The sequence below is a fragment of the Martes martes genome (assembly GCF_963455335.1).
Source record: "Martes martes genome assembly, chromosome: 7".
Lineage (NCBI taxonomy): Eukaryota > Metazoa > Chordata > Mammalia > Carnivora > Mustelidae > Martes > Martes martes.
This window is the reverse complement of record NC_137894.1, coordinates 106,558,896-106,577,827: the sequence shown is the minus strand read 5'-3', so window position 1 is coordinate 106,577,827 and position 18,932 is coordinate 106,558,896. Positions and strand designations below refer to the sequence as shown.

The 18,932-nt window shown below is 43.2% G+C and overlaps 1 protein-coding gene across 1 annotated transcript in view; it reads right to left on the bottom strand.

Annotated features, from left to right (window-relative positions):
- PRKCH (protein kinase C eta) overlaps window positions 1–12,407 on the bottom strand; it is a 229,761-nt gene extending 217,354 nt beyond the window's left edge. Inside the window, exon 1 of the mRNA XM_080808358.1 lies at window positions 11,026–12,407. Within this exon, the coding sequence (XP_080664484.1) occupies window positions 11,026–11,388 (363 nt within the window). The 5' untranslated portion in view covers window positions 11,389–12,407. The remainder of the gene's footprint in view (window positions 1–11,025) is intronic.
- Window positions 12,408–18,932: the final 6,525 nt, after the last annotated feature.

Below are 18,932 nucleotides of genomic sequence, written 5' to 3'. Positions count from 1 at the left end.
GGTTTTTTTCTTTTTTAATTGGGAAGTTAATATAATACTGATTTTCCGTCAAAGTTAACTCCTCATAGGGATGCCTGGCTGGCTTAGTCGGAAGAGCATACAACTCTTGATCTCAGGGTTGTGAGTTCAAGCCCCACATTGGGTGTAGAGATTACTTAAGTAAGTATTTTCAAAAAGTGGACTCCAGGGGCGTCTGGGTGGCTCAGTGGGTTAAGCCTCTGCCTTCGTCTCAGCTCATGATCTCAGGGTCCTGGGATTGAGCCCCACATCGGGCTCTCTGCTCAGCAGGGAGCCTGCTTGCCCCTCTCTCTCTCTGCCTACCTCTCTGCCTACTTATGATCTCTCTCTCTGTCAAATAAATAAAAAACCTTTAAAAAAAAAAGCTGACTCCATATGTTTACTAATAAGCCAGCTTCCTCTAAAATTTTAGGACACAAATATATATGTGTGTAAATAAACATCTACATAAATATACATCTAATTTAATGTATTTATGAATAAATTATTATGTATATCTAAACAAACCTAAGTAAATATACCTACATCTTGATGTTAAGAGTGTGAGTGTGTGCATCACACATCCTATGAGCCAAGGCAACAGTAACACTTTGGCTATAGCCTTTGTTCCCACATTCTGCAAACAAGGCTGAGCTACAGTAGGTGTCAAAAGCCCGAAAACCTCTAGAACCAAGCAGGTGTCGAGTGAAGAGGGCCAGTTCATCACCGGGAGTGGCGTGGTCTGGCTAACTGGAGTACCACAGAACTAAGTATCTTCAGATTCAACATGAAAAACATCTCGGCCAAATGAATTCATCTGCAGGCTGTCCCTGGACCTCAGTAAGACCCATCAGGCTTTTTGTCATTGTCCTGAACTAGATAACCCTCCTGCTTCAAATCTATGGTTCTTTACTGATCGGCATGAAGCTTAAGGTATTTACTGGTTCAAACAGGGTGTTACGGTGCCCTGCCTTCGGGAGTTGAATGTTCTTTCAGGTCAGGTCATCTGTTCATAGGCATCACAACTTAGTCACTTTCCAAAGATGGAAACATTTCTAATGGGTCAGGAACATTTACCTTTCAAAAGCGCACCTGTGATGTCTCCCTGGGAAAGCATTATCAGGTCAAAAGTTCCTTTTCTTCTTTTGAGGAATGATGTATCAGTCATTTAACTAAAGCAGGCCTGTGGCTATCTATGCTCGGGCTTTAGAAAAATCAACTGTTTTCCCTCCAGAAAAATGTTCCTGATCTCTTCACACCAGGTACTCACAGCATCTTAATACTTACTCCTTTTCTGTAATTTCCTCGTTGTTGGTTTTCTCCTCCAACCTCTCTCCCCCCGGAAACTCCAGGGCCTATGAAGGAAGAGGCCATGTCTGTCTTATCCCCTTGCCTCCCCGAGGGTAGAGCGCACCGTGCCCGGGACATAGGGCATGCTCAGCGGTGGATGAATGCTCATCTAGGTCTTGGCATGTCATACAGACACATGTAATAGTCTGTTAGAGGAGCCACCCCAGGAACAGAAAAGATAAATCCTAGTTAATCACCCATACTATCACATGCTGAACTCCCTCCCTCCAACCAATATCACATACTTTCAAGAGAGAAGTCCACTCTTCCAGGATGGAGGGAATGGTGGGCAGTGGTGGCCCCAGGATGCTGAGGGAACACTAAGGAAGAGGACCCAGACTTGGGATGTCAGGATAAGTTTTCTGGGTAAGTGATGCCTACAGTGAGACCTGAGGCACAGGTGGGAACTAACAGGTGGCCCTTGAGGATGAAAGATGTGATTGGAGCACAGTGTGGGTTGAGGAGAGGTGAGCAACAAAGCTCGAGAGGAAATGAGAGGCCGATCAGGGAGAACATTCTATACCATCTTAAAGATGTGTGCTTTATCCAAGAGTAAAGGGGAGCCACTGAAGGTATTAAGGAATGACTATCAGGTTGGCAACAGAGAAAACTCATTTTGGATTCAGCAATGTTAACCACGGAAAAGAGTGGTCAAGGCACTGAGTTTCCACTCAGGCCTCCATTTTATCATATTCTAGTAAGACAGAGATAAGCAGTTAACACAAAAGGAGAACCTGATCTAGTCAGTTTCTAGTCCTTCTATTTCAAAAAATAGAAAAAAGACTGCAGACGGTTGAGCTTGTGCCTCTCGATTTCAGCTCGACGTCAGGGTAGTGAGATGGAGCCCCGTGTAGGGCTCCACACTCAGCAGGGCGTCTGCTGGAGATTCTCTCTCCCTCTCTCTCTTCTTCTGCTCCTTCCCGTCCCCCTGTGCCTTCTCTCTCTCTCTCTCTCTCTCTCTCTATCAAATAAATAAAATAAATCTAAAAGAGAGAGAGAGACCACAGAAAATCCAAGGCACCTTTCTTATTCTAAGTAAATGCCATCCATCTCATAAAAATGTATTGCACTTTTACTATCATAACTAATCATCAGTCTGAACACCTGCCAGATACCAAAAGAGTTACATAAGATGAAATGATTCACCCTCTGCCCACCAACCTCATTAACTCTCCAAGGCTGAATGCTTACTTCTTGCCTCGGTCCCAAATTTAACATGTTGGGCCTACAAATCACAACCTATTAACAGGCTTAAAAATCACAGTCTTTTCACCTGAAGCAAAAGCCAGGAATTTTTTTCATCCACAGAGTTTTCAATCCATTACCATATGCAGAGGGCATATAAACCCAGCCCAATATTTCAAGTGCATATTGACACATCATTAATTGACTTTTAAAAAGGGACACTGCAATAGTTATAAGTCGTCACTCCCCCCATGATTTTATTTCTTTTGGAAAGATGAGTAAAATGTTTAAAGACGTTCCCAAAATATTTACACTTTAACTTGCTCCAAAATCACATTTAAGAAATTCATTCTTTGGACTAATATTTAGTGCATTCTATATATGGAACACTGCTCCAGGGGCTGGGTTTAGAACAATGAATAAGAGAGAAGGAATCTCTGCTCTCGTGGTGTTTATACTTGAAAGGAGGAAGGTATAATAAGTAAATTAACAAAATGATCTCAGAGAATGATGAGGGCAATGAGGGATGACAAGATAATAACATGGTCAGGAAAATGTTCTCTGTAGGGGGGATCTTTTGAGCCACAACCTGCCTGATGAGAAGCAGCCAGCCCCACTGCCACGAAATTCTTACAATGAAACTGAAGACACAAAAAATCCAATTCAATTCCTGTAAACTGGAATAAACCTCCCTAGAAATGCTAAAATATGCCTTTCCCCTCAACACTGTGAGCTCGTCAGTGTTGGACACTGTTGGCCATTTGGCTCAGAAAGAAATAATTGTTAGAATAAATAATTGCACTGCAAAGTACAAAAGACAATGAACCGCTAGATAATGAATCTGCAAGAACTTAAATGCTATCAATTCATGCACCTGAATCCAGGAATCAGGAAAAAAAAGGCAATCGACAAGGGTCCAGTGGAAACCTGGCACCTCCCCTGACAGGACTACCAAAAATGTACCTCACTGAGAAGTTCAGAGAAAGCAGCCTTCCAGGGCTGCAGGGAACATAATGTCTTCAGGAGGGGTGAACGAGGAAAACAGCCTGAGATCCCGCCAAGCAGGTCCTTCCTTCCTGAGGGGATGCCAAGGTCTTTCCATGACGCAGCCTCCAGCTCCTCCTGCCTCCCCCCATTTCCCCATGTTCTGCATTAAGCATTAGATGCTGGTCCCATTTGGACAGTCAGCAAATAAAGAGAAAGTATATGAAAGAAGGAAAGGTTTAATGTAGACAAATTTTCAGCTTTCGGAAACCTAAGAAATTGTGCAAGATCAACCAGTTCTAGAAGAAACAGAAAAAGAAATCGGCAGTGACAACTTAGAAAAATGAGACTATATCCCCAAAATCAGAAACTATAATGAATTTCTGATGCTCTTACTCTGATAAATATTTTCTACACTTAAGAGGCAATGAAGTTTTCAAGAGTCTTGACTCAAACCTAATTCAGTCACTCACTTAACATCTTCTTTGGTAAAATCCTCATTATTTTTTCCTCTACAGTTTTATTGACATATAGCCATCATACGATAACATGCACATACTTAAACGTGAACTATTTGATGAGCTTGGACGTAAGTGTATAACTGTGAAAGCATCACCACAATCAAAATAATAAATATATTCATCTCCCTCAAAAGTTTCCTTGCGCTGCCTTTGAAATCCGTCTACCCCCATTCCGCATTCCCAAGCAACCACTGATCTGCTTCCTACCACTACAAACTGCTTTTCATTTGCTAGAATTTGCCTAAATGGAATCATATGGTATGCACTCCTTTTTGTCTGGCATCTTCCACTCAATAAAAATTATGTTGCGATTCAACATATCGTTGCACATACGAATGTTTCACCACATTTTATTACCGAGTAGTATTCCATTGTATGGGTGTAGAGTTCATCTGTCCAACAGACACATGAAAAGATGCCCAACACCACTGATCATCAGGGAAATGCAAATCGAAACCACAAGGAGGTACCACCTCACACCACTCAGAATGTCTAAGATCAAAAAGACAAGAAATAACAAGTGTTGTTGAGGGAGTGGAGAAAAGTGAATCCTCATCCTCTGATGATGGGAATGTAAATTGGTGCGGCCACTGTGGAAAACAGTATGGAGGTGCCTTAAAGATTTAAAAATATAAATACCATACAATCCAGTAATTCCACCACTGAGTATGCCCCAAAAATGAAAATGCAAGGAGACACGGGCACCCCTATGTTCGCTGCAGCGTTATTTACAATAGCCAAGACATGGAAACAACTTAAGGGTCCATCGATAAATAAAGAAGATGTGGTGTGTACACATGCATACACACACACACACACACACATACACACACTGGAATATCTTGCTATTCACAACAATATGGATGGACCTAGAGGATATTATGTTAAGTGAAAGAAGTCAGAGAGAGAAAGATAAGGACCATGTGATTTCACATACATAGGCAATCTAAAAACAAAACAACAACCAACCAAAACCAGACTCATAAATATAGAGAACCCACCAGTGGCTGCCAAAAGGGAGGGGTGGGGATGGGCAAAATAGGTGATGAGAATTTAGGGGTATAAAATAATTCATGGGGATTAAAATTACAGCAGAAGGAATATAATAATATTCTAATAACATTGTATGGCGACAGATGGTAAGTAAAGTTATCGTGGCGAGCATTTCATAACATATAGGATTATCAAACCACTATGTTGTACACCTGAAACTGATATAACATTGTAGGCTAACTATACTTCAATAAAAAATATATTTTTAATTCAACTGTTGACTGATATTTGAGAAGTTTCCAGTTTTATTACAAATAAAGCAGCTATGAACATTCATGTATAAGTTGCACAAACGGTTTCATTTCTCTTGGTAAATACTTAAGAGTAGCTAGGGCACTTGGTAGGTGTATGTTTAACACTTTAACTACCAAACTGTTTTCCAGTGCGACTGTACCATTTTATATTGCTCACATTGGTGTATAAGAATTCCAGTTGCTCCTTTTCCTCACTAACACTTGGTATGGTTGATCTTTTTAATTTAGCCTTTCCATGAATTTTCGTTTCAATGTGCATTTCCTTGATGACTCATGATTCTGAGCATCTTTTAATGTGCTCTTTTCCATGAAGGTACCTATACAAATCTTGTCCCATTTTTAAGTCAAGTACTTTCCCGTTGAGTTTTAAGAGTTCTTTTATATGTTCATGTTACAAGTCCGTTGTCTGATTTAACGTTGAAAATATCTCCTCCCTGTCTGTGGCTTGTGTTTTCACTTTCTTAAGTCCTTTGAAAAGCAATAATTCTTAATTTTTATGGAGTTCGATTTTTTTTAATAGTTGGTGCTTTTTATGTCCTATATAAAAAATATTTGCTGAACCCAGTGTCACTACCATTTTCTTCTGTATTCCTATAGAAGGTTTACAGTTAAACTCGTTTGTTGAGGTCTATGATCCATTTGGGGTTAATTTTTTTTAAAATATTTTATTTATTTATTTGACAGACAGAAATCACAGGTAGGCAGAGAGGCAGGCAGAGAGAGAGAGGAGGAAGCAGGCTCCCTGCTGAGCAAAGAGCCCGATGCCGGGCTCAATTCCAGGACCCTGAGATCATGACCTGAGCTGAAGGCAGAGGCTTAACCCACGGAGCCACCCAGGTGCCCCTGGGGTTAATTTTTGTGTATGTTATGAGGTAAGGGACAGTGCTCACATTTCTGCATTTTGCTATTCGATTGTTCAAGTACCACTTCTGAAAAGATTATTTCCCCATCAAGTTGCCCTGGCATCCGTCAAAAAAAAAAAAAAAATCAACCAATCATACATATATGAATTTCTAGATTCTCTTCCATTCCACTGATCGATTGGACTCTTTTTACTGCAATATCACATTATCTTGATTACCGTAGCATTACAGTAAGTCTCAAAATCAGAGAGTTTAAGTCCTCCAACGTGTTCTTTTTCAAAATTATTCTTAGATCAGTCTAGGTCTTTTGCATGTCCATATAAGTTTTAGAATCGGTTGATCAATTTCTACAACAAAGCTTGCTGGGATTTTGAGTAGGATTGTAACAAATCTATTGAACAAATTTGGGAAGAACTGGGGTCTTAACAATTTTGAACCCCCCCATTCACGAACACAGTCTCCCCTCCATTAGCTTAGATCTTTATTTCAGCAATATTTTGTCATTTTTCAGTGAACAAGTTTTGCATCTTTTATCAAATTTACCCAATTTCAGATATTTTTGATGGTCTTATAAATGGTATTTTTTTCTAGTTCAGTCCGCTAATAGTATATAGAAATAACAATTGACCTTTGTGTATTAGTTTAGATCCTGTGACCTAGCTAAACTCACTTGTTAGATCTAGTAGCCCGTTTGTAGATGTCTTAGAATTTTCTACGATCATACAGAAGGGAAATATGGCCAATCTGTGATGGCTTGTGTAGAACTGTTTAATAACACCTCTTAAAAGAGGTTTTTAAGAATTATTTGAAAGATTCATTCACCATAGCATGACATCAGTGAATGGAGTTTATTTACCCAATAAGGCTGTCTGCAAATAAAGACAGTTTTACTTCTTCCTTTGTAACCTTTATGCATTTTATTTTTTTAAATTGCCTAATGCACTGAATGGGACCTCCAACACACTGTTGAACAGAAGTGACAAGAACAGACATCCATGCCACTTCTGATCTTAGGGGAATATCATTCATTCTTTCACCATTAAGATGTTCCCTATATGTTTCTCACAGATGTCCTGCATCAGACTGAATAAGCTCCATTCTATTACTAATTTGTTGAGAGTTTTTATTACAACTGGATATTTAATTTTGTCAAATACTTTTTCTGTATTATTAATATGGTCATACCAATCTCTTCTTTTATTCTGTTAATAGGAAGAATTGCAATGACGGATTTTTAGATGTTTAATCAATCTTGCAGTCCTGGTTATAAACCCCATTTGGTGATAATGTACTACCCATTTGCTATATTGTTGGATCTGATTTGCTAAAATTTAAGAATTTTTATATCTATGTTCATGAGGGGCACTGATCTATAGTTTTATTTTCTTGAAACGTTTTCATCAGGTTTTGGTGTAAGAGTCATGGAATGAGTTGATTTGTGTTTACTTCTCAAACTTTCTGAAATAGGTTGTATAGAGTTGGCACTATTTCTTTCTTAATTATATGACAGAATTCATCAGTAAATCCATCTTGAGACCTTGAATCTGCATTGTGGAGGGTTTTTAATGAGAAATTTAAATACCTTAATAAACATAAAGCTACTTAAGTTACTTGAATAAGTATAGGTAGTTTGTATCTTTCAAGAAATTTATTTCAGGGGCACCTGGGTGGCTCAGTTGGTTAAGCGACTGCCTTCAGCTGAGGTCATGATCCCGCAGTCCTGGAATCGAGTCCCACATCAGGCTCCCAGCTCCATGGGGAGTCTGCTTCTCCCTCTGACCTCTCCTCTCATGCTCTCTCACTCTGTCTCTCTCCCGAATAAATAAATAAAAAATTTTTTAAAAAGAAATTTATTTCATCTAAATTGTGGAATTTGACATAAAATTATTCATAACACTTTTTTTTTTAATGTCTGTAGGATCTATAATGATGTTCTTTCTTTCCTATATTGGTAATTTTGTCTTTTCTCTTTTCTTGATCATCCTGGCTTGAGGTTCATTAATTTTATTGTTCCCCCCCACCAAAGAACCAGCTTTTTGTTTCATTGATTCTTCTCTATTGTTTCTCTTTTCTACTTTACTTTGCTTGCTTTTAGTTCCACTTGCTCTTCCTTTTAGTTTCAGCTGGAAATGTAGATCTTTGAGATCTTTTCTAATTTAACTATTTAATGCTGTGAAATACTGCTTAAGAACTTCTTTAGCTGTATCCCGTCCACCTCCTTGAGCTTTTATGCAGATTTAATTAAATATGTATAGTCAGTCAGAAAAGAAATATTTAACTGCCCACTCCATATCAGGCATTAAGGTTGGTATTAGGAATACACTGCATTAAAATAAATCTAATCCCTTCTCTCATCAAGATTAGAAGGTAATACTGAAAATATTGGTCCAAAATAAATGTTATCTTCTTGATACTTAGAAGGTACATTAAGCCAGAATGCAGAACCATGATTTATTCTAATGAAAAATGTATTTTCTATTTTTGTCTCTCTACTCATGAACTAGCAAAACTTAAGTCACTAGGTCCTTTTTTTTTTTTTAAGTTCAGAGATTTGTAATTCCAATTGCACCATATGAATTTATTGTGGAGTAAAATCAAATATTCTATTTGTAAATGTCTGAATAAACTACACATTTCAATACACTAAAGATAAATAAGTATTCCTGTAATTCTAAACTTGAAAACCACCTTTAGATTTATAAAGAATCCTTTAAAAAACAAGCATTCCATACATTTCTAATATTTTCCTAGCAAGATTCTTCTTAAAAATTAATGAAACACTCTACTCATACTATCTATCCTATCCTGTTTCAAATTACCCAAAACTTTAAAAAAAAAAAAACCCAAAACTTTTTATAAAATACTCTGCCCCTGCCCCCAATCGAATATAAATGCATGGCAAACCACTGATTTCAAGGCCTTTTCAATGGTGACCTAGCCTACCAAAATGTTCATGTTTTCAAAAACACCACCAGTGTGTTAGTTAAACATCTCAGTATAATTAATTCAGACAACTGTAGATATAGATATTTAACATATATTTAAATCTTTGTTCATCCAGGATCTTCCTACCATATGCTTCTTACATTCCTATTCTCTTGGTCTTCATTTAGGCCACAGGTTCTCAACCTTAACTGTACACTGGAATCACCTGGGACCTTGAAAGTACTGATACTAGCTAGGGTCCCACAACCAGAGATGCTCGAAGTTTCTAAAAGTAGGGATTTCCAAAAGCCCCCCGTGTGATTCAATGGTGCAGACCAGGGGTAAGAAGGACCAGTCTGGCTCCCTCCAGGAAGTCATGCTTCTAATAACCATTGGCCATTCCGTACCACCATACTTCAGAACCTGGTTCCTCCAGAGCTTTCCCAATAAAACTCCTAATCAAACACTAATTCAGTAATTCCATTTGCATTCCTAGGCTCACCTCTATTTCTATTTAGAAATTCATAGGATAAAATGTAAGTCTCTAGTTTAGCCATTCTTCTCCAATCCACTTCTAAATTTCATAAAGTTCAACTGAAGAGAAATTAACTCAATATAATTTGATGATATCGCTAAATAGTCATTACGTTTTCTTCTACAAAAAGACAGTTCTACAAGCCACCTGTAATTTTACAGAATATATGATAATATTACCAGTTTCTCAAAGTATAAAATATTGAAATGAGTCTTTGTTACTATCCATCTGATTCCACCACTTGTTAATTTCAAACAGGCTTTCACTACTGAATCACATTCTGGACTCAAAACTGACTTCCTCTGAACTTAAACCATTAAACTCCTGAGAATCTTCGAACCGCCTACTCCACTTTGCCAAACCAGACCACTTGATTATAATTATCATTTCATCCTGTAAAAGTGGGAAGGAGAACACCTGGATCACAAAGACAGTACCGAGAATAAGCGACGGCATTTTAGCACTGAGCAGAGTGCTAATAGAAATTTTAATTTACTTGCAGCAGAAATGTTGTCTCATGGGAATTATGTGAAAAGTAGAGGCAAGCAGGAAGTTGCGGGTAACTACTTGTCAATACACAGAAACACCAGCAGGAGAGATGGGACAACTGGGGGTGGCCCACAAACTACTGAGGTGTTCTCAAAGCTCCCAGACCAACAGCAGCAGAAAGGCGCACGCAAGACTCGCACCTCTCAGGCTGTGACAGAACTACTACCGAAGTTGCTTACAAACACAGGTAAACCTCATCTCCTTGGAAAACTGCTAAGCAATGAAACTTCGCCAACGTGCAGATCCAGGAACTCAGATCCCTGCCAGCGTGGGTTATGTACCCATGGGATGTAATGGATCTGCATGCTGAAACACGTGTGCACGTCTGAGCAGCTGAACCAACACGTATCCATAAACATTATGAATAATACTTGCGAGAATGTATGGCTTTCTCCTAAGAAGCGCTTTAAGGACTTTACCCAGATCAAATCACTTTCATATCACATCTTCCTCACCTTTCTTTGTACTACCCGCGTGCGCAGAGTTAGGGCGCCTTATCCAAAGTCTGGGCAGTGGGGGGTGGAGGGTGTTGTCACTCCCTCCGCCCTGACTTCCCGTTAGCCCAAGCTGCCATCCCAAAAGGGGACCATGTCCGGGCTGGCTTCCTGGAGACACGCATGAGCCCTCACACACCCACCGCGGTCGCGTCACCAGTGCCGCGGCCACCTGGGCGAGGACCAAAATCTGGAGGGAATTCCCTCCGCCGCGGAGCTCGGCAACAGGATGGGAAAGCGGGACCCGGGCGAGATTTGAAAAGTGGAGGGTAAAAAGTCAAGTGAACACAACCGGGAGGGATCACAGCTACTCACCCAGCCCTCGAACGTGTCCGAGGCGCCGGCCGTGCGCAGCAGCTCCTGGAATTGCAGGGTGCAGTTGGCCACGAAGTGGTCATAGCCCAGGGGCGTCTCGTGGAAGACGGCCAGTTCGAGGTGGCCACCGTCGGTAACGTTGGTGCAGAACTCCTCATTGTAGGTGGGTTTGTTGGTCTTCTGTTTGGTGCTGGTCTGGCCCACGCGCACCTGGTCCACGCTCACCGTCAGGTAGGGGTCCAACAGCTGGTAGCCCTTCTTGAAGAGCGAGTGGCGCAGGGACCAGCGGGTGGGCTGCAGCCCCACAGCCTCGCCAATACGGACCCTCAAGTAACCATTGAACTTCATGGTGCCGGACGTCATGCCGGCGCCGCTGCCCGGGCCCCGGGGGGCCGCGCTGGCTCGCCGCGGGAGAGCCTGGAGCCCCAGCTCAAGCCAGCCCTCGCGGCAGCCGCAGGAGTGGAGGCAGCTCCTGGGAAAAGCAGCGCCCAAGCCCCCCTCGACTGGTCATTCTGCCTCCTCCGCGGGACCTTCCCCTCCCCTCCTTCCCTCGCCCCCTCCCTCGCGAGGTGGAAAGGAGGGGAGCCCGGAGCCGAGCCCTCCGCGAGCCGGGGTAGCCCGACCGTCCCTCTCCAGCGCGCGGCGCTTCCCGGGGGCTCTCAAAGGACTCGCCCCTTCTCCAGAGCCGGGAAGCTCCTCTCCCCAGAGAGCCGGAGCGACCCGTCCGGTTAGCTCCAGCCCCAAGCGTCTCTTGCCCCCGCCTCCTCCTGCTTCTCCTCCTGCTTCTCCTCCTGCCCCCGCCTCCGCGGGCTCACGCTCTCCCCCACTCGGCGAGCTTCAAACCAGGAAGCAGCTACCGCCGCATCCCCGGTAGGAGCCTCGCGCCGCCAGGCTCCAAGTTCACAGAAGCCCTGCGCGGGATTCCACGCGCGCCGGGTCCCGCGCCTTTCGAATCCCGGGGGCGTGGCGCGCAGCCCGCGGGGACTGTGGGTCGGTGGCCGGGTGCGCGCAGCCCGGGAGCCCCACGCGGGCTCGCCCGCCCAGCTCTGCGCGCGCTCCCTGTCGCGCGGGGTCTGGCTGTGCTCGGTGGGCTAGAGGCTCCCCCAGGTGCAGGCCTTAAAGGGCAGAGCTCGTGGCCAAGCGCGAGCCAACACCTGGCGCCTGGGAGACCGGTCCAGAGAGTGCTGGGGGACGGGAGGAGGAAGGGGGGAGCAGGAGCCGGGAACCCGCGCTCCAGGAGTCACCCGCACCCTCCTTACCACCGGAGGAGTTGGGCTGGCGAGCCCGCCTGGCGGTGTGGGAGAGGCAGCGGCCTGAGCGGGCGCATGCCGGGGAGGTTCCTTTTCCTAGTCTTTACAGGGATGGCTCATCCCGGCTTCAGCTCGGGCCCATCCTGTTTGTGCGCCTTTCCTGCATAGAGTAATTACACGGTTGCTTTTTTGTTGTTGTTTTTAATAGGGTGGTAGTAATGATAGAAATCCTGTCCTCCTCCTTCCTCGGAGAGGTGTGTCTTGTTGCACAAAGAGCAGGAAAGGTCGGTTCTGAAGAGAGACTTGGCTGAGAGGTACTAAGTCTCTCTGAGGAGTGGGTGGTTCCTGGTCTGCCAAGCCGGGCATAGCAAGGGCAGAAGATATTCACACACAAACACTGTCCCTGACACACGTGTACAGAAGAAATCGCCTCTTCGAGGAACATTCCAAATTGTTGCTGCGTTTGCAAGTCAGAGTAGGCAGCCTTTTGTTCCTTTCCACCGTGGGTCCAGGAGTTTGGGGGCCCTTGGGTGAACCGTTCCATCTACTGTGCTTTACCACAAAGCTAAGGGCCAGCCACAACCAATTTGTCTCCCATAAAGCCTAGGCCATTTTTAAGATACTTAAGTACATTCTGTCTGGCTGTTCTGGTTCCCCTGAGAGCAAGTCAGGTCTTCCTAGCCCCCTCCACCCACAGCCCTGTTTGGGGCTCTCCTCAACAATTTCACTCCCGTGAATAGAGGCACACTAGATAATGAAAAGGAGCAATGGGACGGTCAGGGAGGGCCTGTCTTAAAAACATCAAAACTTCTCTTAAGAGAACTAGGCAGGGATGCAGCATATCGTCTTAAGGACACTTTAGCTCTAGGCAAGGCTTGTAAAGCAAGCTCCCAAACAGCCAGGGAGCGCCCATGTGGCCCTGGTGCTCCAGGGAAAGAGGTCAAGGGGACCATTTGGGTCAACTCCGTCACCCTCTCCAAAGAGCAGGCCTCTGGGTGTTACACGTAAACAATGACTCTTGGAACACTACATCCAAAACTAATGATGTACTGTATGGTGACTAACATCACACGCACACAAAAAAAGAACCACTGAAAGATGGACTGCTGTTGAACTTTGGCTTTAAAAAAAGATAGTCCCCAAATGGTGAGCAGCCACACATCCTGGAGCTGGAATGTGAGGGACACTAGACACTCCATCTCTGCCCTATCAGCAGTAGGTACAGGTGGGCAGTGGTGACAGAGCCAGGAGAAAGACAGCAAGGAAAAACAAGGTATAGCTCACACACATGGGGTGTGCAGGGAAGGAAAACTCAGGTGCAATGGGACAGTGGAACCTGGAGGGGGATGGTCAGGGAAGGGTCCCCTGAAGAAGGACACAGAAAAAGGACCACTGTATTCAGGGTTCCCAAGGAAAGGGACAGTTTGACCTATTTCAGAAACAAGAGGGACTCCATGTGGCTGGAGCCCAAAAAAAGGTGAGGGGTAAGTGGCTGAAATTTACCTGAAAAGGTGACTCAACTGGTAGGTCATGGGAAAGTCTTTGGACATGATCTGTGGGCGGTTGGAAGCCTCTGAAAGTTAAGCGGGTACAGGGACAAGATGAGATTTGTCTTTTAAAATCTCTTTCTGGGGGGTGCACCTGGCTGGCTCAGGGGAAAGAGTATGCAAATCTTGATCTCAGGGTCGGAGTTCAAGCCCCACTTTGGGTGTAGAGATTACTTAAATAAGTAAGTAAACCAACAAACTTCAAAAAAAAAAATCTCTTTTCGGGCCATGTAAAGAATGGATTGAAAAGACAAAGCATGGGTGTGGGGAGACCCATCAGGAGGCAGATGCCAAAGTCCAAGGAGAGAAAACAGTGACTGGGACTCAGACGGTGCTGACGGAGATGGAGATGGATGTGAGAAGGGTTTAGGAGGTAGAACACCCAGGCCCTGGTGTTGGACTTGGTGTTGGAGGAAGAGGAAAGTATCAAGGGTAATTTGCAGGCATCCAGCTAAAGCAGCTGTGTGGACTGGGGAGCCATTTGTGGTTAGGAACCACTAGAGAAGGAACAGATTTGTGGAGGGAGATGAACAGTTCAGTTTGAAACCTCTGAATTTTGAAATTTCTTCATACATTTGAGCTGAAATATGAACTGGGCACTCAGCTATGTGCCTGTGAAGCTCAGAGGTGTGGTCTGAGCTAAAGACACAAAGTGAGGGGCCATTGGTATATAAGTAGCAACCAATGCCAGAATAAGGGATGACATCAAGATTGTGGAGAAAAGTTGGGAACAGACTGTAGCATGAGGAAAGAAGGGGCCTTAGGATAGAGTCCTCCAGAAACCCCAGCATGGATCAATGGAAGCAAGGTGGGCAAGGGGGTTCTGAACAGCAGCAGGGGTGTAAGAGAAAAACCAGAAGGACACAGTATCCTGGTATTATGAAAACCAACCAAAGGGTTTTCAAACAAGAAGGAATTGGTTGGTTAGGCCAAATGACACCAAGAGATTGAGTAAACAAGGACTAAAGGCAGTCATGAAGAGATGGCAATGGACATCCTTAGTAATCTTGGAGCCGTTTTTGTAGAGGGATGGGGGCTAAAGCCCGTTTCGAGTAGCTTGAGGTGAAAAATAAGGAAGTGGAGAGAGTAAGTGTAGACACTTGTTCAAGAGGTTGGGCTGGAATGAGGAAGAGAGAGAGCTGAGGAGGAAGATGGGATCACGGGGTGGAGGGCTTTTTATTAAGGGGGAGCAACAGAAGAGAGGAGAGAAATCATACAGTTCTGAGACTACAGGCGGGAACGCCATCTGAGACATGGGGGCGGGGGGGGGGGATGGCACTTAGTTTAGGACAAACTTCTGTGTTTGTGGCTTTCAGACTGCTGTCCAGAATTGCCTCTCTACAGTCAGGAGACATGGTGACCCGCAGCCCCAGTGGAAAGAGGATTTTCTTGACCCACCTTCTTAAATCAACCTGGGGAAGACCCTGAATGTCCCCAGCCTATGTCATGTGCCCTTGGGTGGCTCCTGGGGGGGGGGGGACACCAGACAAATAGTACACAGCACACAGTACAAAGCGCCTGTGGGAAGGGACTGTCTGCCAATACAAACTTCACCTGTGTCACAGCTTCTGTCTAGAGCTGGTCCTGACTTTCAAGGAAGGCAGGGGACAAAAAGTCCCCTCTCTATATACATCCCACCCCGCTGATTAGCAGCATGTAATGTAATGTAGTACTTTGCATATTTGTACTGACTGCTTTAAATTCAGTGTTGTAGGTCCTTTTATACACTAGAGGTTTGTTCTTTTTTTTTTCTTCTTTATTGCTATTACTATTTCTTTTGTCAGTCACACTATAACTATGGACTTCTCATATACGATTCCTAGCACATTATCTAAATGCTTTTTTGATTGATTGCTTGATTGACTGAATTACTGTCATTCATCTAATTTCTTTTTTTTAAGATTTTTGAAATTTATTTACTTGAGAGAAAGTGAGAGAGAGCATGAGAGGGGAGAAGTTTAGAGAGAGAAGCAGATTCCCCGTGGAGCTGGGAGCCCCATGCCAGACGCGATTCTGGGACTCCGGGATCACCACCTGAGCTGAAGGCAGTTGCTTAACCAGCTGAGCCACCCAAGGCACCCCTAGTCATCTAATTTCTTAAGGAACACTTCCCACTTTAAAATAGAATCAGAGAATAAACAGCTAGGTCAAAAATTATCCTATGCCATTATGAAATGGCACAGCCTTTGGACGGCAGTTTGATGGTATTCGTCAAAAGCTTCCAACAGGGGTGCCTGGGTGGCTTAGTCAGTTAAGCATCTGCCTTCAGCTCAGGTTAGGATCTCAGGGTCCTGGCATGGAGTCCAGTATCAGGTGCTCTGCTCGGTAGGAAGTCTGCTTCTCCCTCTCCCGCTCCCTCTGCTTGTGCTCTCTCTTTCCCTCACCCTCTCTCTGTCAAATAAATAAATTAATTTTTTTTTTAACCTGGTTTTTCAAACCAGTTCTTTGCCGCAGGAGGTCTGGCAATAGCAGAATGACTAAGTAAATCACAGAATAGCAACTAAATGGAATAGTTATTAAAATGACACATGATAAACAACATAGAAAAAAATAGTAAATAATATTTTTAAATGTAGAGTAAGAAATACAAATATGTTATGAAGTACCTAAAATAGGTAAACCAAAAGATAAAGAAATCAACACAAGTAAATGAAAACAGCTCTTACAGTGTTGGACTCGCAAGTGAATAATAAACATACTTATCTAAGAGGGCTCGGAAGATAAAGTAATTCACATGAAGTATGTGATACATATACAAGAAGTATGTGATACAATGTGATACATTGCACACGTTACATTTCATTACATTTCAACCGTTCCCTTGGCTGTCCTATTATTATGTATTGAGCATCCACCAGCATTGTAACAAGCCACTTCACAAACCTTATTTCATTTGATCCTCATGACCACCATGTGAGGTAAGTGTTACTATCTCTATTTTACAGATAAGGAAACCGAGAGTCAGAAAGGGTAAATGAATTGGAACATAGTTCGTACATGGTAGAGCTGGGATTTGACCCATTCCTTCAAATGCATGTCTGGGGCTCCCAGACAGCTCAGTTAACAACTCTTGATTTCAGCTCAGGTCATGATCTCAGGGTTGTGAGATCGAGCCCTATGTTAGGCTGCATGCTGGGCATGAAGCCTGCTTACGATTCTCTCTCTCCCTCTCCCTCTGCCCCTCCCCCCAACCCCCCACCCCTGTTCCTACACGGGGCGCTATAAATAAATAAAGTGCCTAAACCCCATCCCAGAGTGGTTGTAATGCACAGTAGGATTGAAAACTACTGCTGTACATTGAGAACAAGGAGAAGATCGAGATTCTCAGTAGGTGGGAGAGGGTGGTGTGCAGGGCAAGACAGCAGTATTCCCCATGCATTCTCTAAACATGCTAAGGTATACATGAATAAGTGGGGCCACCCTGTCGTACCTGTAGGTGTTCCAAAAAGCATGGAGAAAGGTAAGACATTTCACGAATAGAGTAACATTTCTCAGAATGGAAGGAGGACACCAGTCTCCTATGAGAAAGGACACAGTGTATTAGGCAGAATGATTTTAAAAAAGACCCTCCCCTGTCCCATCATTGTGAGGTTTCTGAACTCTAGGATAAAGGGAAGATCTTCAGGGACTTCCAGGAAGAAACAGAAGCAAAATAGGGGGCTGGGAGGGATGTGGGATGAGTGAGCCAATGGCTCCTGATACACCAATCCGTGAGTCAATGGGTCAGCAGCTTACAGTGAAAGAGGGAATGAGGGAAAGGAAGTGTGGACGGCAGAAGTCCTAGAAGCGCCGCAGAGTGGGTGGGCGGAGCTTCTCAGCCTTCTTTAGGCTTCCTCAAATGAAGAGCCTTCAATTACCATTTGCCTCAAAAGCCCACTTAAGCCCCACAGCCATGCGGGGGCTCAACCCTGCCATCCACAAAGACCCTTCAAACCAGATTCCAGAGACTGAGGTCAGAGCAGAGGAGCAAGTGTAAAAGTAATACCCTCGTAAAAAGCGGTCAAGTTGATAACACTTTGCACTGACAATTGCCTGGACATAGCCTAGTGATCAAGAACAACAACTCCACAAAACATTTCTGCCGTTGTTTCCTAACAGGAAAATCGAATGAAATTAAAAATGTACGTGTGTAAAGCAAACAAACACGAATCTCTCCCACGGCCATTTCCTTTTTTCAACATAATTCACCCACTTAAATCTACCCATATTGGAATATTTTCATTTGAAATATTTTCATTTGAAATCCATCACCTAAGTGCATTTCTTAGTCGGTGTATGGAACCTTGGACAACCTTACATTCCTTCCATTAAAAAGCAGGTTCAGAAATGTCCTCAGCCTGAATTATGGTTGTGTGATTAACAAAAAGACCACACCTCATATAATAAAAGAAGAGGTAGTTTAGAGGAGTTAAGACTAATGACGTTGAGTCACCTCGAACATTCTGTTGTATCCACCTCTGTAACAACAACATAAAGTAACATGTCACCCAATGAGGCAAAAATTCCTTTTCAAACTAAAATTGTTTAAAAATCCTAAATTCTGAGTGCTGGACTTATTATTCCTCCTCATTTTTAATATTTTTCTTGTTGTGTTAATATTTGTAAGGCACTAGTAATAGAAGCAAGTGTATATGGTTTACAATAGTAATGACTTTGTCTAAAGCCTACTATTAATTTAGCTATTGGACAGTTTGTTTCATTCACCTTCGTCAGTTAACTCCAGTCCATTAACAAGCCAAGTGGTTATTAACTACAAGTAGTGACCAAGTTATTAGATTTTGTGGCTTCTGTAGGAAACCCGTAAGAGGAAAATGATCATTTTGCTCTAATAGCATCTTTCTCTTGCCCTTCACCGGGTTTCCTCCATGTTGTTGGTGGTATCCTCTGGTTCACTTGGTGACCAGAGGTACTGAGAGTTTTGTAGAAGTTATTATTTGTAAAGCACTTGGAAGAGTACACAGAGCAAAGTTAGCAATTTTACAAATGTTTATTACTATAGGTGGCTTTTTCTTCTTTTCATTTATGTAATTTGGGATTTTTCCATAATGAAAGTTTTAGCCACTTGTTTAAAAAAATTTTAAGCTAATATTAAAAAACTACACACCAAATC